Below are 20271 nucleotides of genomic sequence, written 5' to 3' on the forward strand. Positions count from 1 at the left end.
TGTGACTAGCTGCTCTAAACTATCGGTGCCTCAACTTCCCCACTGTGATAGGCTGTGGGCAGTATAAACCCCCATGTTGCTTGTAGCAGAGTGTTTTATAGAAGAGGAAAAGAAATGAAGACAGAAAAAGCAGTGCCTTAGGACAAACGGTCATCCATCGAGCTCAGAAATCCTAAACTCAGGATGTTTACAGGATAAGGATTCTTTTTTCAGGGTATAAAAGTCTCTTCTGTTCACCATGGCTGTCAAAGCTGGGGACACAGCTTAGAGATAAAACACTTGACTCACATGTGCAAGGCCCTGGCCAGGCCCAGTCATTAGCTCAGGAGGGAAAGAAGTTGGAAGAGAAATCACACAGGCAAGGTGACTGATGCTTGTAGTCAAGCACTCAAGAGGCTGAAACTGAAAGACTGTGGCAAGTCTAAAGCCAGCTGGGACTATCTGGTGAATTCTGCTCACAGAAGGAAAGAGTGAAAGTCCCACACACTTCCAGGGCCAGCACCATACTAGATTTAATGTGACTTCAAATTCCCAGAACCTCTGTCCCCAGCATTACTATCTTTTTCAAGAATATTTTATCAAAAACAAAAACAAACATACAAACAAAAAGCAAAAACCAGGAAACTAAAATATACAACATGACATCATAATCAGTAAGGCTGTAAATATAAGAAGCAGCCAATCTTTGTTTCCATGTTGTCCTTAAAGAGTTACAGCTCCAGGAGGACATGAAAGGCATCCAGCACCAAACAGGAAACTCAGTCCCACAGCTGCACCACAGAATAAAGGCTTAGTGAGAGTTCCAGGGCTCCAGTCAGGGGAAGCCGGAGACAATGCAAACTCTCCCCAACTCTAGTGATCTGATTAGAACACACATACACTACACAATACAACATTACACATACAACACAACCTACCCCTTTTCCGGGTTTTGAACCGCTGGCCTGTTAGTACTGGCTTCTGATGCTTATTCATAAAATTACTGAAAAAAAAAAAAGAAAAACATCATTTATGTACTTTAAATTTATCATTCCAAACAAACCTCAGTCATGTACAGGTATGAATTTTACACTGCTGGATTAGCAAAAATGCAAACGTTTACCAAGAACCACTTTTGGCAAAGGTTGGCAGAAGTTGGGCTTCACGTCATGCTTTCCGGCAGCACATGAATATCTGTCAACACATGTACATACCCTGAAGTCCAGCCACCACTTTACTCCTGCTGCCCTAGTCATCCTCACACGCAAGGCGAACATACATGTATGTGAAATACAGCTGCAGCATTCAGCGTGTGTCTAGTTAAGTGAGCCACAACTTGCCCACACTGGCAACCTTAGAGAAGAGTGGATTAGACCTAACTCTGCTGGACCGCAGGCTCTGCCTCCATTTCTGATGATGGAGTTATAATAAGACCCTATTTTCCCACCACACACTGGGTTGTGACCGCACTGACTTCTGCTTTTGCTCCAAAGGGCAAGATGAAGTCCAGTTTCTGAGGCCACGTACCCGCTTCTTCCAGATAGGCTCCCCAGCTGTCCCTGCCGCCTGCTCTGCAGAGGACTTCTGTCTCTGAGAGCCGTGTCCCCTGCTTCGTGTGTACGTTGACGACTGTTCTGCTCCTTCCGTCATCTGACTGGTCTAAGGCCTTAAAAATCTAAGACCATTTTTAAGGCCTAAAACTTAAGCAATATATAACCGTTTAAATTCTTAATGGGTAAGCAGCATACTGTGCTAACATAGAACGGTGTTCAGTTGTTAATAGAAAGAAAATTCTGCTAAAGAATATAGAGTGCCTAAAAAAGGGTAAATATAATATGTGCTTCTCATATGTAAGAAAAAATATACTAATATATAAAGTTTATTCTCTAAGACCTTTTAACAGTGAATAACCTGTTGGAATAAATATATACTAAAAATATCTAGACTGCTTAAGTTACCAAGGCAAAGTAAAAAAAGTATGTGTTATTCAAACGGGCTAGTGCATTCTTCCTCTACCATTTAAAAGTGTGACTTGAAGCTAATCTTGGTGGCACAGGCCTGTAACCCCAGCTACTTCAGAGGCTGAGGCAGGAGGATTTACAGTTTAAGTTATGCTTGGGATGTAGAGAAAAAAAAATTTAGGCCAGCCTTTGCAACTTCAGTGTTAGGGTGCTAGTTACACATTTGATCTTCAATACTATAAAAACATTTTTATAAATCATGATTTGAAAATGTCTAGATTTCTCCAATTACACCATTAAATAATCAGGAAAATCTGCAGTACCCAAGCAATGATCACTTCATGAAGTTTAAAAGAATCATTAGTAATGTAAAAAATAAAATAAAATCACAATTCATTTTATGAAATAAACGTTCCTTCCTAGGGCTGGCGCTATTGCTCAGTGGTAGAACACTTGCCTGGCATGCTCTTGGTCTTGTGCTCTGTTCCCAGAGCCACCAAAACCAAACTAAACCAAACCAAAATTTCCTTTCCCACCAATCAATCGTCTGATTGGTTTAACAGTAACTACAAACAAAGCCACAGATGCGGAGTCGAGTCTCTAAGAGCTCTGCATAGTGAAAGGAGGTGCTCCGAGATATAAGGATGGCCGGCCTGAAGAACATGAGTAAGTCTAAATCCTTAGATTCTCCGTCAGTGGTGCTGCCCATTTCACATGACGGACACTGAAAACGTAGTATCGCTCATGGATCACTGCATCAACTGTGAGAACCATCGTCCAGAAACTTCCCTGGTGACATTTTATCACATGCACCCCAGACCAGAAAAACATTTAATTGGTGCAAATGTGGTGACAATGACTTCACCTTCAACATGTCCACCTCCCCCAGTACAACAAACACCCCTAAGTGGATTATCCCTCAACAACCAAAACTCATCAAGAGTTCAAGTGTCATTAGCAAACATGGGAATAAAAAAAAAAAAATCAACTCTGTCAAAAATGTCTTCCTTTTGCAAATACTTGGAAAAACTCAAGCGTGAGCTTTCTCTGCAAGTTTAGTTTTCAAATCCTAATTAACGCTGTCTTTGAACCTTACTTACATTTTCATTTCTATTGGAGAATTTACCACAGAACACATTTAACTTTTAAATCAACTTCAAATGTAAGTGCTTCCATTTTTCTTCACAGCCTGTATGGAAGTTATTGTCAACCCCATCTATCTACTCTCTGTGGAGGATAACTGAATGATATGAAAATGTGTGTGCAAAGACTAATACCCACAAACAAACAAAACCCAAACAAAACCTGTCTCCTACAGTCTGAGACTGAAAGAGGACTCTGGTGGCCAAGAGTACCTCTCACTGGGCTGTTACTATTTGCAGCAGAGGCACACTTCCCTCTAAATTTAGCTCCCCATGCTACACTATAATGTGCTCCTGTGAGGGTCAGCCTGTATAAGGCCCCCGCTGAGCCTGTGTGAAAATCCTGGCCTGAAAAAAGCCAGGGTACTTGGGATTAAAAAATAGACACAGCTCAAAGCAATATCAAAGAATGGGCAGCAAAGACTATTCTAGTAGGACACTGTTAAAAGGACACTGTCTATTATTGCTTATTAGTATTATATTTACCACTCCACATTATCATCGGAAACCAAGTCCCTAGATACAAAGGAGCATCATTCTTTGCCCCACAATGGAAAACCTGGTGGATAAGGCAGAAGCCCACTTGCCATCCTACTAATCATTCTTTGGAGATGGAGATGTGTGTGGGCACTGGTTTGATGCCAGTCTGGGCTACACAGACGCTATCTCAAATGGAATGAGACAAACACTTTATCAGTCCAAGCACAGATGATCTACCAGAAAAAGGACTCAGTCCTTCCTTGTCTCTTTGAGTGAGTGATAGCCCCAGTACTTGGAGGTTTCTTCACACCTTCTGGCTTTGTCTGATGTTGTTTGTTCTGGATTAGTTTATCTCTGAATTCTGATAACCTCTTTCCATGATGGGCATACTACTGCACTATTCACATGACATATCTTCAACTTAGGAACACAAAGCGGGGGTCACAACATTTTTTTTTCCTGTAAAAGGAGAGAAAGATATACTCTATGGTCTCGTCTCTACTCCAGTTACTACGGTCTGAAGCAGCCATCTGCAAACGAGTCCTGCAAAGATGCTCAGAGATGGAGCTCTCATCTGCAAAGCTGATAATGTGAGTTTGATTTCTGGAACCCGTTAAGGAGGAGAGAGAGAATGGACTCCATAAAGTTGTCCTCTGATCTCTACATACACAGAGTCACACATGTCCTTCTCTCCTGTCCCCATGAGTACACATATATATTTAAAGGAGAAAATATGAGAACAAATGGTTATGGCTCTATGGCTGTAAATCCTTATTAACAAAGTAAGTAGTAAGCCAGCTTAGACCCCCGTGTCTGACTATGAACAATGCACTCAGTATGCTTATGTATAATAAAAGAATTGCTTTGTTCACAGCTTCTAACAGAGTGGCCAGAAGATATATTTTACCACTGAAACGTTTAGTAGGACTGAATAACTAAATGTTTAATTTTATTTCATTCTCATCCATTAAGTTTTAATACTCAAACTAATGGTTACCATATATACAATGTAATTTTAAAACAAGTCTTATGCCTCCAAATACTTAATAAAAACTGTATGTTTGGGGGCTGGAGAGATGGCTCAGTGGTAAAGACCACTGACTGTTCTTCCAGAGGTCCTGAGTTCAAATCCCAGCGACCATGTGGTGGCTTATGACCATCTATAAGAAGACCTGATGCCCTCTTCTGGTGTGTCTGAAGACAGCTACAGTGTACTTACACATAATAAATAAATCTTTTTAAAAAATTTAATTATATATATATGTATATATACATATGTATATAACTATGTTTTTCAAAATTATGTATGTGTCTATGTGCATGAAAGTATGTGTCCAGAGGGCACTGGATTCCCTGGAATTACAGGCAGGTGTGATCCAACCAACACAGGTAATGGGAACCAAACTCAAGTCCTCATCAAGAACAGACCACGCTATCTCCTAACCTATCTACCCAGTCGCAGAATTTCCAGTTAATATTTTTCTAATATAATATCTTTGAGAATCATTTTGCCCAATTTTCAAAACAATATGTTGTGGACAAGAAAAGAAGCCTTGCAGAGAAACATCACAAAGCAACTGTTGTATGCCGTCAATATTGCTTACAAGTAATTGTGGAAGGGACAGATTTCAGTCTTCAAACTGGTAAGAGAGAAAGCTGTACCTCCAAAGTAGCAAGTCTTCCGCAAGTCTATCAGACCAACACACAACTCAATGGAACTGTTCTCAAGGAGCACTGTGGGTTTGTTTCCAAGATTCAAGGATTATCTCTTGTGATGGCTTGCATATGCTTGGCCCACAGAATGGCACTATTTGAAGGTGTGGCCTTATTGGTTGGAGGAAGTGTGTCACTCTGGGGCTAGGCTTGGGGGACACTCCTAGCTGCATGAAAATGCTCAGTCAGTTCCTGGCTTCCTTTGGAAACTCTCAGCTCCTCCTGCACCATGCCTGCCTGGATGCTCCCATGCTCTTATCTTGATGATAATAGACTGAACCTCCGAACCTGTAAGGCAGCTCCAATTAAATGTTGTCCTTATAAGACTTACCATGATCATGGTCTCTGTTCACAGCAGTAAAACCCTAACTAAGACAGAAGTTGGTACCAGGGACTGGGATATTGCTATAAAAGGCCTGACCATGCTTTTGTTTGGAAGAATGTGGATTTTGGGGGAAGGTTACTTTTAAGATTGTACTTACATTTCTCCCTTCCTTTTCTTCCCCTCCAAACCCTCCCAAATATGTTTTCCATTGTACTTCAAATTCATGGCCTCCTATTTATTGTTATTGCATGCACATAAAACAGGTTCATGTTGCTCAGGGAGGCTCCTTGGGACAAGCAGAGATGCAGCCTTCTGCAGATGGCTCCAAGAAATCCAGCAGGCCTCCTTTTCCGGAGTTCCTCTCCCGAACTCCAAGCCTTTCTTCCTCTGGCTGTCTCTATTTCTATAAATATGCAAGGGCACCTCCACTTATTGGTTTAGGAAGGTTTGGGGTCCAAGAACCAACGTTTTGTGTTTTCCAGCAAGAAGTCACATAGAAGTTGTTTTTGTTGAAGAGACACTTTCAAGGCCCGGGAAGGCAGTGGAAACAGGCTGTTTCCCATGTATGAGGGATACAGACAGGGAGAGCTAGTTAGGGTTAACTTGAGATCTGGGTATATGCCCAGGAGTAAAATAGCTGGGCCATTTGATAGTTGTGATAATGCATTATGATGAAAATACCTTACATTCTAACAGGCTAGAATTTTTCTCTGGATTTCACAGCCAGATTTAATAATACACCTTAGGGTCACTTAAGACTGCTGGCCTATGTGGATCAGCCTGTTCTTTTATCTTCCCTTCAAGAAACAATGCTAACAACCAACCGTAGCTTGCCGTGGATTTTCCTGTAATCAACTTTTATAACCTAAGCTAATACTTAGCTAAGCTCTTCCATACATTATGTACTCTCTCACCCTCCTGACCTAGATGGTGTGTGTGTGTGTGTAATCATTTTCTGGAAACAGCAAACGGGCTGAAAAATGGCTTTATAAAATGAATATCGACCATAAATGTCAGATGGGACATACAGATATCCCTTGATAGACAATGATGTTTATGATATCGGTTGTTATCTGGGTCACGTGTGGTTAGTTAGAGTCAGTGACTTAATCCCTTGTAAAATTCTGTTAAAGATTTCTGGAAAGTATCCCTCATTCTTTCCCCATGTGATGCTTTCTGGGCTGTCCAATAAAAAGAGAACAAAGCCCTTTGTTAGGGATGGATGGATGCTGAAGATAGCATTCTGACAGGTATTGATTCAGACTCATGCAATAGACAGACAGGATGATGGAAGAGAGACAGGGAAGCAGAAAATTCAAATCTGGTCAAATGACACCAAGGGGATTTGATTCCTCTCTTTAATGAGACATCATTATTTGTGACTCTGTGTTTATTATTGTGTTCAAATCCATTGCAAAAATGTTACCTATATCCGTAATACTTGGACATATTTTTTTTCATACTGATAATTCTATATCCTATGCTATTCAAGAAAAAGGGCAGAAGACAGAAGAAAAAGATGAGATTTGAAGAGAGAAGTAGGAAGAGAGATAAGGCTGGAGATATGTCTCAGCGTTGTGAGTGCTATCATCATTAGCAGGAGCACCAGGGGATCTGGTCCCTCTCTGGCCCCCACGCAATCTGTACACAGGCTCACCTGCACGCATCAATTTAAGCTTTGAAGATAGATTATTTAAAAGGGGGAACTTGGAAGTCTATTAAAGGGAATTGAGGTTGCTGGAGAGGCTTAGTTGGTAAAAGCATTTGCCACTCAGGAGCCAGATCCATCCAGTTCCTAGCACCCACATGGTGCCTTTACAGACAGCTATAACTCCAGTTCCAGAGGATCTGATGCCTTCTGGCCCACCAGGCACTGTATGCAAGTGGCACAAGGGGACACACAGGCTCAACACCCATACAACAAATCAAATCTTTTAAAGAGGAGGTGGTGGTTAAAGATGTCATTGTCAGTTTAATTAATAATCTATCCCTTAGTAAGGAGAGAAGTTATTCTGATAGGTAAATTTTGAAATATGGACTTACTAACAGGCTAACTATATAACATTTCGTAACTCAATGCATACTGTTGTGTTAAAGTAAATTTATATATATAAATACATATACATATTTATTATAAACATGTCAACAGGTATTTTAGTTTTCCTTGAATATGTCAGAACATCTGAGTTATTTCTTGCAGTTGAGCATATTCTGAGGAATTTGGAAAGCCATGTTATCTTTCTTGGCTGCACTTAAGTTTCTAAGCAGTCCTGGAAAATGCAGAACTACTAAGGAGCTCCGCTTCCAGAATCATTTCTCTTCCCAGCCTTCTCTAAACGACCTATTGTTTCCCATGCTTGCCTCTTCCTCTGCAGTTCTATGTGTACATAGCTTTATTTCTGAATGATCTGAGAACAGTTTGCATATACTTTCTGCCTCCGTCTGTGACTTCAGTGTGTATGTCTGAAGAGTAAGATAACGGGCTACTGAGAAGCTTTCATGGATAAAGCCACTTGCTGCTACACTCATAGCCTGTGCCAGTCCTCAGAACTCACACAGTAGGAAAGAACCACACAAGTTGTCCTGACATCCACACGTACATAGCAGCATGCATGTACCCAAAACAGATGGACACACACATACATAATAAATAAACAAACAAATAAATATAATTAATTTTTTTCTTTAAAAGAATAAGACATTTCCTATAGAACACAGGACAACAAAAAAATTTAATGAATTTAATGTAGTCCTTAAACTCACAGCAATCTACCTCCCTGAACACTGGGAGTGCAGGATGGGCTACCATAGGCTTTCAATACATTTTTTGGTATAGATTTTTATGTCTTTGTTTTCATGTTATAATCTCAAAATGGAAAACCTTCTAGTGCCTAGACTTGTATTTATTAGTTGGCATTGAACTAAAGATTCCTTTGAGCTGGGGGTATAGCTCAGTAGCATACACAAAGTCTTGAATTGAATCCCTAGAGCCAAGTACATACCTGTAATCACAGTGCTCAGGTGGTCTATCCTCATCTATGAATCAAGTTCAGGGTCAGCCTGGGCTATAGGAGACCCTGTCTCAAAAAAAAAAAAAAAAAAAAAAAAAAAGATGTCTCCTCCACACCCATATCCTTTTCTTTTCGGCACAGTTCTCTGTTTTTACATAAAATTAGAGGTGCAGGCTTCCCAGCTCTGATTTCTTTTCAGAGTATAGTCATTCACATCCTTGAATCATCGACAGCCATATTGCCCCAAACTAGGCTAAGAACTGTTTTCAAAGTAGTTTTTATCATTTTAATTTTAAAACTGTTTCATTAATTTAATTTATTTATTTATAAACAAAATATCCCAGGGATCAGACTAAATCTATCCCACCCAACCTTGAAATCAACCAGTTGTCCTGGGACTCTTCATTTTGTTTGGGAGGAAGTGGTGCAATGCTAAAACAATGTCCTCTAATTCCCAGGTAACTATCTTTCTTGTGTGTGTGTGTGTGTGTAAATCACAATGTTGTTCTGATCCTTTTGAAATCAGCAACAGTTACATCTTTTTCAAGTAACATGCAATATTAGTAGTAGATGTTTAGTATTTGAGTACTTCTGTGCCTGTACTTAGTACTTACGACTCTAGTAAAGCAAAAATAGAAGAAATTCTGATCTGATCTTTATTTCTTTTCCTAAAATTTTTTTTCATTTAATTTTATTTATATGTATGGACCTTTTAGCTGCACGTATGCCTCTGAGGCACATGCATGCCTGAAGGCGGCATCTGATTTAATTACTGTTCTATTGCTATGTAGAGACTGTGACCAAGGCACATTTAAGGACACATCTCCCCATATGAGCCTCTGCAATACCCTCAAATCATCTTAATAGAAGTTTTTGTGACACATGCAAGTGAGAGACAGATGTCACAGAGGTCAGAGAGAAATCAGGTGCCCCCAAACTGGAGTTTAACGTGATTGGGAACCACCTTACATGGGTACTAGGACTCAAACTTGATCTTCTGCAAGAGCAAAAAAAAAAAAAAAAAAGGCTAAGCCGTCTATCTTGCTCCTTAACAAATATTGTCATTAGGACTTGGAATGACGTGACCTAACTCAGTGATATATTCTACCAATTTTTCTTCTAAAAGCCCGATTTAGTACTTCACGTTAGGATTAAGAACTAGCCACTGCTGCAGAGGGAAGCCACCCTCAAATTTACAAGTTATTTTGTAGTTTTAAGCTTAGAAAGAAGTAAGGTTTGTCAGTAGCTCTTAATACTGTTAAAGATACTATGGAAAGAGTAAAATGCCACCAAACCAACCCAGCACAAAAAGGCACAGAAGAGGGGCTGGAGAGATGGCTCAACAGTTAAGAGCACTGGCTGCTCTTCCAGAGATCCTGAGTTCAATTCCCAGCAACCACATGGTAGCTCATAACCATGTGTAATGAAGTCTGGTGCCCTCTTCTGGTGTGTAGGCCTACATGCAGGCAGAATACATAGTAAATGAATAAACCTTTAAAAAAGGCACAGAATAAAAACTAAAGTTCACATCTCAACCTTTCTTATTCAGACCCCATGTCCTAGAGAAATGATAGTTCTGATGCTTTAAAATTACTATAGGGATCCTTTTTAAAAAATGTTTTTATGCATGAGAATTTCACGGACATTAAATGGGACAAAAGTTAGTTTGCAATCACATTCAATGTTCGTTTCTTTAGAAAAGCGTTACTTCCTGATTTGATAGCTGAACCAATCTTGCACTTGAGTACAGGGGAAAGGGGTATGTGTGTGTGAGTGTGTGTTACATGCACTTCAGTATGTGGGACCCAGAGCAGGCTGCAGATGTCTTTCTCTATTGCTGCCTGCAATATTGCCTTGAGATAGCATCTTTCATTGCACCAGAAGCCTGCCAGTTCTGCTAGACTGGTCAACAAGCTCTCAGGATCCACCTGTCTCTGCTCTGTGGTTCTGAGGTTACAGGCATGGGCACCCATGCTCAGCTATTTTTAAAGCAGATGCTCTGAGATTCAAATTCAGGTCTGCATGCTTGATGAGCAAGTGTTCTTCCCCACCCAACTACCTTCTAGTCTTGAGAAAAATGACTCTTCTTCTTTTTTTTTTTTTTTAATTGAGACAAGGTTCCCCTGACTGATACCCCCCCCCCCCCAATTGAATAGAGAAAGGAAAAAAGGAAAAGATTGCTTGGTACAGTGCAAAAGTTTATTTTAGATAAAAGGGTGAGCATGGCCAGAGGCAGAGACACTTGGGGGTCTAGAGTGGACATGACTCTGAGCCATCTGAGAATGGGGGTGGGGAGCGCTGACCAAGAAGGGTAGCTTGGGTCAAAAGACTGAGGCATAGCCCCAAAATGGCTAGATTATACAGGGAAGGGCATGCTATCCATACGTTGTAACTGGGAGGACCAAGGAATGCTGGGAGAACGTGGTGGCCAGGTTCGCTTAGCTAAGTTAAACAGGCACCTCAGCCATTTATCCCAGAGTATGAGACTCAACATATATCTTTCTGGCTTGTCTGTAATTCACCATGTCAAACAGGATGGCCTTTTAAAAGACCTGTCTCTGCCCCTGGAATTCTCGGATTAAAAGTTTACATCACCACACCCAGGTTAAAAACGTCTTTAGTATAAGATCTCCCCTCCACTTAGATGCATGAAGCTCACAGACTGTGCAACAAAGGCCTCCAGGAGATGAAGATCTGTCAAACACTAGATCTCAAAACTGATGGGCATGTTTGTGCTTCTGATCCAAATGCAGAGTCAGAGGTTGAGCTAGCACAGTAAGAGTCATGATTCCACTACGTGGAGGGCTCTAATCCAAGGAGGAAAAGAGAATTGTTGCAGAAAACTACTGTAATCAGGAGAAAATTTCAACATTATGGTAATGAACCTTCAGGAAGGTCAAAGATGGTAGTGGCATGAATCCAAACATTTACTCAGTTATTACTTCTTTCAACTTAGAAACTCCTACCCTATCATCTGGGACAAGGACCTGCCCAAGCCTGCAGAGCACATGAAGCTTTATAGTTGAAGGCTAAACACACACACACACCCATGCATACACTTTAGACAATGAAAGCACAGGCTAGGCAGAATTGCCAAGGCCTATAGTAAGTATTCAACAGACACAGGGCACAGCACACATGTGACAAAGTACTGTATTCACCAATACAGTTTTATCAGTGATCAGGCAATGAACTCAAATCTGAAGGAAACAAAAAAGTATCTCAAAATTTTTTTTTTTAACTTTTAAAATCTGATGTGTGTGAAGGTTTTGCCTACATGTATGTGCATGTACACCACAAGCGTGCCTAGTATCTATCCATGGAGGTCAGATGACGATGATGGATTTGGAGTTACCAGCTGTTGTAGCCACCATTTGGGTGTTGGGAACTCAGCTGGAGTCCTTCACCAGGGCACACTGCTCTTAATTGCATATCCACCTCTCCCATGCCCAATACACATCAACAACAAAATATCCAAATTGGTACAGTGTTAAAAATTGTTTCAAATACCTTTTTCTCTCCTTAGTAGTGCTAGGGATGGAAGCCAGTACTGAGCTCTATTACTGATTGACACCCACCCCTTCCCCACCTCGGACAGTAATGTGGTTCAGCTATGTGGTAAGTCATTTGTTTACCTAATATGCCAGGTCTGGGGGGGCGCAGAAGGACCTGAGCAGACAAGTTTCCTAGCGCTCACTTGTCAGCAGGTGCAGCTTTGTCCCTACTTAGTAAATTTAAATCATTTTAGCAGAGCAGAGCCCCCCCCACACCCCAAGGCAACTAATGTATCAAAATACTCTGTATCCTTCCCTTGAGCAGTAGCTGAGCTAATGTTGAATAATTGTGTGGGATTTAACTTTCAAACTAAGGATTAACATGCAGAAGGAATAGAATACTTTTAAAACCCTAGTCCTAAACTTAGGTTCTCAGATAAAGTAGAACCCTGAGATAAGTCTCCGAGGGTCACACATTTCTTGTTAACATTAGTGATATAGCAGAAAGATTCTTGTCTCCCTGGAGCCTACACAGATGGCACTAGTCCACTATCTTCTTCAAAATACTGACCAAAGAGTCTGATTGTCACAATATCTTAGAATGATATTTATGATTCCTGAAAAAAAGCTTTGTCATTATTGGCCCCATAGACTTTATAGTTTAGAGTTAGGCAGAGTAGACTGTAAATATTAATTTAAAGTAGACTATCAGACCTTGCACATATTGAATTAGCATGTTACCATCAAAATGGCAAAGGGTTCTCCATAGATTTTTTTTTTTTTATTAAGGAAAATGTTTATGTATCTTTAGGGAAAGGACCTAACCTCTTGGGGACATTCAGATATTGGGAAATTTATGGCTCTGATTTCTGTATTGTTTGGGTTCCAATTTTCAACTATTTCCTGCAAGAGGCTCAAATTGAGTGGAAACAATCTTCAAACTCGCAAACATATTATGTGACATGCTTCTCCTTGAGCCAGTGGTTTCCTTGGCACCATTAAACTTCAGGTTCTTTCTCATCTCTCCCGTTCATAAGAGCCACATCTTCTTAGCTTGGAATCTGAGGAAAATACAGGCCATGATTTTTTCCCCCCTTAGAAATTATCACAGTCCTAGGAAACCTTACAGATGAAAAGCATTAACATTTTTTTTATGTAACTATATGTAAAGACAGAGAGGGCAGTGCAATACCATGATGTATAACCCCACAGTCCTCAGGATAGTGGTACCTACACACCGGCAGCCCTTTGGCTCCAGGACTTTTCTCAACATAACCTGAACAACAGCTTATCTAACCACTGTTTTCTAAGAAAGCCCAGCTGTAGAGTGGGTATGGTGGTACACACCTATAAACCCAGCAGAGGCAGGTAGATCTCTATGAATTCCAGGCAAGCCTGGTTTACATAGTGAGTTCCAGGATAGCCAGGGATATACAGAGAATATGTCTCAAAAACCCCAACCAACCAAAGGAACGAACAAAGAAACAAAAACATCTCCTCTAACAAAAATAAGTTGGAAAGAAGGGAAAACTGAAATTTTCTTCTTATAGAAACTGATTACTTTATTGCCATTAAACATTAATATTTATAGAATTAAAAGTATTAAAGCTAGCCAAGTGGTTATTTTTTCCTTGATATTCAAGTGGAGCACTATTCTTACCTCTATCACTATATATTTGTCCCTGACTTAAACAAAAATCAAAGAAAAGAGCCAAGACTGAAAATCAGCAAAGAGTAATGACAGCCCTGTATATTTGGCACTGAATACAGAATGGCCATTCATAATCTACCTCACGTTTGATTTTCAAACAAGGCAGCTTACAAATAGGACTATCTCAGCATTTCTGGCACTCTTTACTCAACACATGCCAAATTTAGAACAGGCCAAATCATTCCACTTGGCACCTAACCTCCCAAAAGACACTTGCTGAGGAGATCTGTCCCCAATAAACAGGCTCCAGAGAGGGCTAAGAATGAGAAGTGTAACTGTACGCAGCTTGCTCACATTGGCAGGTTCCATGTTAATAAAATGCTTTCTAAAAAATCTCTCAAAGTTAGAAAAGTGATGTTAAAATAATATCTAATAGTTCCAAAAATATAAAAGAGAAAAAAAAAATTTTGGCAATACAAGAGATCCAACTCTGTATTCCATGATTGTTTAGTGCTCCCCCAATGAGCAGAAAAATTGTCAACATCAAAAAACACAGGCTATGAAGTTGGAAGACTAGGGAGACAGAGTACATGGAAGCATTCAGTTAAGCCAAGGTTAAGAACCTAGTCACACACCCTGTCTTGACCCTGGTCCCCACTTTCCTGAATTAATCAGATTATCTGAGCAGCACGGAGACAGCTCTGAGCAGTTAGGAGCGCTGACACTGCTCCGAGGCTTCTGCCAGGCCTTTTTTGGGAATGAGTTCTTAGTTGGCTTAAAAGGCGAAGAAGTAAAATCAGCTATCTCTACTGGGTTCACATCTTGATTTTTCTCAGATAAACTAAATGTGTGTCTTTCTTTAGACTTGTCTGCAAATAACTTTGTCAGTTCTAAAAGGGACAGCAACTGACTGCCAGCAAGACATTCATAAGCGTGAAGCAAGAGTAACAACCACTTCCTAAAAGTTGTGCTGAAAAGTTAAAACGTGTGATATGTTTAGTTAGGTGTGACTGTTTTAGCTCTGCAGTGAATAACTGCACAGCCTAAACACCAAGTTCTCATATCACTTTCTTATGTTGTGTGTGGGGTAATACCTTAGGGGCTTTAATACTTCCAAACGTCCTTTTCAAATTGCAAAATTTTCCAACTTCTTCAAGAGAAGGATACTTAATGAAGTTGTCAAATAGCTTCGACCAATAACAACACAGTCCTGCCTCCTTGGTGGTCCCACTTCGTCCCATACTCTAAGTCATAGATATGTGGCAGAAACCGCACACCATCTTCTTCCTAAGCAGTTCAGAATGTGATTCCAAATGATAAGGGATCTTTGAAAATCGAAGCATACTACTTCAGTCTAAAAAGTTAAAATTGCTTAATAGCATTAAATTTCTAGCCAGTCAAGAAACATACCTAGTTTCTAAGGAGTTCAAACCAAGGGTGTGTGTGTGTGGGGGGGGGATCTCCCTATCAGATACAATACCCAAAACTAGTTGTCAATGGCCCTGCAAAGTTCAGGACCTTGAAAGGGGGAACCAAGAATGGTATGCTAAACTTGTGAGAAGGTTTTTGTTTTTGTTTTTTTCTCTTAGCTGGTAGTCCTGGGTTTGAAGCCCAGAGACTTCAAATGTCTCAAGACTTCTTGCCCTTGGTTATGGCTGTGTGTGTTCAGTGCCACATCCTCTCATTCTGCCAGGGAAACAAATCCACCTAAAGTAACATAGAGATCAAATGAATTCAACTCAGCATGTAGTGAACCCCTACTAATTACAAGATATGGGCCTGTATCTTCAGAAGCACGGAGAGCTGAACCGGTAAGTTTATGGTCAAGGAAAAAAAGAGAGAGTCCAAACAATTATTTAAAAAGGCAATAGGATACAATGAGAATTCATGAGATGCAGAAAAAAAAAAAATGGTGTTAATTTGAAGGCTGATCTGAAGGCGGTTGGCTGGTTTCCATAATGTAGGTAGTTTTAGAGGTTGTCATAATGGTACCAGCCTGGTACCATGTCATTCTTTCAGTGCCTCTCCTGGGCAAAGACCGTACGTCCCTGCAACTGTTAAAGGGGCACACAGACCCTCACTGACAAGGTGCAAGGTAGCCATGCAGCTGGAGAAAAGTAGTCATTTTGAAAGAAGAGTAATTCCAAACAATGGAGGAGGAGAGAATGGGTGGTCAGGAAGAGAATTCCAGGAAGAGAAAAAGAGGAACAAAGGGTGGAAGTTACTGGCAGGTTAGGGAAGCAGCCTATGGTGACCCTAGGGCAGAGAGTGGGAGGAGCCAGCTGACTGGAAATGCCTGCTGGGATCACAGGTTGGAGCCTTACTCAGTAACCTGTGAAAGGATGATTGTGTTTGATGTTTACCCAACTGAGAGTTCCTTGAGATAGACAAGTGGGAAGAGGTGAGGAGGAAAAAGCCTCGGAACCCACAGCAGATGCCAAATACACAGGTAGTAGAAATAACAGGACACGTGAGTCTAAACGGTTTAAGGGTGAAGACAGAAACTGGGAAGACTATCTCATTCATATATAACAAACCATGGAAATAGACATATAAACTACAACTATCCATCTCTAGAAGACTGAGAGTAAGAGAAGCGCCCAGGGAAAGAGGTGGAAATGAGGTTTGTGTCTATGGCATGCTGGGTCACAGAAACATCTTATAAAATACCAAGCACATGGAGAAGAGCCAGGAGAGTAAAGGTTTGTGTTAAGTCTCAAACCTAGGGACAAATGGCTGAGGTGCTTATCTGACATACCAAAGCCAACCTAGTGGCCAGGTTCTCCCAACATCTCGTAGTTCTTACCCGTTACAGGGCTTGACTGGCGTATCCTGCCTGCTATTTATGTGAACTCTCCAGTGCAAGGGTTGAGCTGCCCTTCCCTTGGGGGCTCTTCCCTATATAATCCAGCCAAGTTGGTTACTTGTTTCTTTTACCTTTTGTCCTCTTGGCTGCTGTACCAGGTTCTCCTCTCTGGCCTCTCCTTACATGGCTCTGGGTCACGTCCACTTTGGATTTTCCCAGATATCTAATAAACTTTCTCCTCCAGCATACGTAGGAGCAGACATGTTCTTTTTACTTCTTTTTCTCCCCCATTCAGTTTGGCTGTGTTTTTACTTTTTAAATTTTTAATCTCCAAGACAGGGTTTCACTATGTAAGATAACTCTGCCTAGCCTTGAATCTGTTCCATAGAAAAACTTGGTTGCCTTTGCTTCCAGAATGCTGAGATTAGAGGTATGTACCACCAAACTCCAAGAAAGGTTTTTACAGACAGATCAGAAAGGACCTAATCCTAGATTCCATACTTTTCAACTGTGGGGTTGTGGGCAAATTAACCTCCTTTAGTTTCTGTTCATATTTTCATAAATGAAGATAATACTGGCTAATTCCTGGCCTATAGTAACAATGGTTAAAATAATCCTATGCACAACATCTGGCAGAATATCTGGAACAGATTACATAGTCAAAATGAATAGTTATTTCATTATCAATAGAGTTCTTTAATGAGAAAAATGAGAATACATTTCAATAAGCCCATTAAACTAATCTAATTTTGATATTAAATATTTATGCTACGATTGAAACCCTTCCGAAAGTCTCCATTAGGTATCTGATTCCAAAATTCAAACTGAACATAGGATTTATCCACACTTCTAGGTGGATATTTTCCTTTGTCCTTAAATATCATCAAGTCTAAATTAAAGTCATGCATTCAGAAGACTAAATGCCTACCAGGTGCTTAAAACACACCCCCATGTCCCTATCGGTCGAGGAACTGACAACCCCAGCAAGACAAACAGGTGTGACCTTCAAGTAACCATGGCCCAGATTTGGCACAAGAGATGGAAATCCTGGCGGTTAAGTACCCAATTCTGTCTCTGCATCTGCTGAAATGATGTGCAATCACGTGGCGAGGTTACTCTCAGGCATTTTCTTAGGTCTGTGGCTACCTCTGGCACAATAATTGCTATGGCAGAGGCATTAATGTGTTACACAACACTGGTCACTCTCATAAGCCCTACCGCTTGTATGAACAGCAACATCATTTTAAAAGCATCAGCAGACAAAAGTTTCTTTGTTATACATTGAGATGAATAATTACCAATCATTTTCATGTGAGAATCTGCCCCTCCCTCCTCAAGCAGAAGCTCTCTCTGGCTGTGGCTGTTGGGGGATGGGCAGCGGGAGTTTAGAAAAGATTTTGATTTAAAGACGAGATGGGGAACATCATCCCTGGGTCTCTGAAGTGCTCACGCTTTGAGCAAAACGAAGTTGACGGTCAGAGGAAAAGGCATTTCATTTCATAGCATTTTTTGGCAATGTGGAACGAAAGGGAGGTCCTGGGTATACTTAATAAAACCTCCTACGTAATATTTAAGTATTTCTCCCTAGTACAATTGTCTGAACGGAAACATCAATACTAGTCTGTTGAGCGACAACCGTAAAACTAAACAGTCATTTTTGAAGAAACAGTGATTGACGCTGGAGAACGCTACAGATAAGCATCTTGGAGGAATGATTGCATATTTTCCTGAGCGTACCTTGCATCTGAGCCACGGAAAGGTACACACTATTCACCTCTCATCAACCTACGGTGGACGCTCCAGGATCCACACCACAGTTGAATGAAGGCTGGATTAAGAAGCTAATCTAAGGCTATATATAGACAGCAACACCAATTTAATCCCCGCCCTCTCCAGCCTCCCCTCCCTAGTTCCATAAATTCCCAAACCTGAGTTATAAAGACAGGCAACTCTCAGAGCAAAAAGACCCCACACTCCAACGAAGTATCAGTGCAAGCGTAAATCGCTTCTAAATATCTTTAACGAACACCACGGGTATAGGTCCAATGGCTTCCACAGAGGCCAAGAGATGACAGACAAGTAGTGGGAAGGACGAGGTTTGCAAAAAGAAAATTACCTTCTCCAAGCCTCTCCCAATCTCGCTGGTCATGGGGTGTTCCCTTCACCTCCCGGCAGCGGGCCTCCCCGGGGATCGCCACGCACGAGACCATGTGCACCCGCCACTTTCACCGCGTGGCCAGCTCACGGCCCGCTCGCGGTCCCCGGGGCTCTTGGAGCGGCCAAACGTAGCGAGGTCTAGGTCTTGCTCGAGAGGCACTAATGCACGGTACGTGCACGGATGATGGCGCGGCGAGGGGGCTCCCCTACGAAGAGGAAGGCGACCGCCCCAGGTGGCACATGCTTCCTCCAAGCCAGTTCCAGCCCAGTGGGAGCCCTTGGCTCGGAGGCGGTCACGGCTCCTTCTACCCTCAGGCTCCCTCCGCCCCACCTGGCTACCTCTTACCTGTCCAAGGAGGGAGCGACGACGCGCGAGACTGGTGGCTGCGGCGAATCCTGCAGCAGCAGTGGCGGCAGCAGCGGCTGAGGCAGACAATGGAGGAGTGAAGGACAGACACATTGACACAGACACACAGAACCCGGCGTAGCCCCGCCTCCCGCCCCGGCCCCGCCCCAGCCCCGCCCCTCGCCCGAACTGCGCCACTCTTAGGGGCAGTGCAGCCGGTCTAGCCGCATCTCAGTGCCTCCGCACATGTCAATAGAAGCCACTACCAGTCAGAGAAGTGTTATCTTTATAATTCAAGAAAACATGTGTTTCTGTGTTTTTTAATAGGCTAGCATGGGGATAGAAAACCTAGAAGATGTATTGATCCCCCCTTTCAAATTTCTCCTTTTGGTTTGGACCTCGTGGGTCGTTCCAATTGGAGTCTCTTGCTGCCTCTTGCAGCTCCTCCTCCCGACCGGGCCAATGAGGTTCGGGGGCGGGACTTGCGGAGAGCGCCAGCTCGGCTCGCTCAAGCTCGCCGCACCCGCCAGCCTCCAGCCGCGAGACCCACTTCGCTGGACTGCTGCTCCGGCCTCGAGTTGCCTTGCTTTGACCGCCTTCCACGACGTATTCACGTCTCTCGTCTTTTAAAAACCTTCCCAAAGAACTACAATAAACGTCAAGCTGGCGGGAACCATGGGTCACATAAAGAAAGGCGAGCTGACCCAGGAGGAAAAGGAACTGCTGGAAGTGATCGGGAAAGGTACGGGTGCAGGACTGGTATCCGGGCGCTGCACACCTGGTGGCAGGGCGTTAAGGAGCCTGGAGCACGCCCCATGCCCAGAGGACCTTGGGCAACTTGCAATCCGGAAAAAGCTTTTCTGGCTGGGGAGGGATTGCAGGGGCGGGGAGATGGGAGGCAGAAGCATTGCGGCGATCAGATCTAGCTTAGACCTCTAAATCAGCTTTTTTGGAAATCGACCGACTGTCACTACACATCTTAGACTGTCTCGCGCGGCCCTGGGCGCCTGTCTTTGCGTGTGCATGCTTGCCAGCTTCTTAGATGTTTTGACCGTAGTTAATTAAGACCACAGTGGCCTGGTAGTTCTAGGCTCTTAGGCGGGTGTATAAAGGGCCCTTTCGACTTCCGTAGGCCAAAGGAACTGGATCTCTTGCAGATCCCCGCCCCTACTGGGGGTGGAGGGATTTTCAGCAAGAGGGGTTCTT

The 20271-nt window shown here is 42.2% G+C and overlaps 2 protein-coding genes across 2 annotated transcripts in view; one reads left to right on the top strand and one right to left on the bottom strand.

Moving 5' to 3' along the window:
- The window catches only part of BZW2 (basic leucine zipper and W2 domains 2), a 49538-nt gene extending 30343 nt beyond the window's left edge, over positions 1-19195 (bottom strand). The window contains exons 1-2 of the mRNA XM_080919098.1: positions 19066-19195; positions 918-982 (exon numbers count right to left, since the gene is read on the bottom strand). Of these exons, the coding sequence (XP_080775224.1) occupies positions 918-975 (58 nt within the window). The 5' untranslated portion in view covers positions 976-982; positions 19066-19195. The remainder of the gene's footprint in view (positions 1-917; positions 983-19065) is intronic.
- Positions 19196-19601: 406 nt separating this feature from the next.
- Positions 19602-20271, top strand: part of ANKMY2 (ankyrin repeat and MYND domain containing 2) — a 36175-nt gene continuing 35505 nt past the window's right edge. The window contains exon 1 of the mRNA XM_080917596.1: positions 19602-19807. Coding sequence (XP_080773722.1) covers positions 19741-19807 — 67 coding nt within the window. The 5' untranslated portion in view covers positions 19602-19740. The remainder of the gene's footprint in view (positions 19808-20271) is intronic.

This window comes from Micromys minutus (assembly GCF_963924665.1).
Source record: "Micromys minutus genome assembly, chromosome: 1".
Lineage (NCBI taxonomy): Eukaryota > Metazoa > Chordata > Mammalia > Rodentia > Muridae > Micromys > Micromys minutus.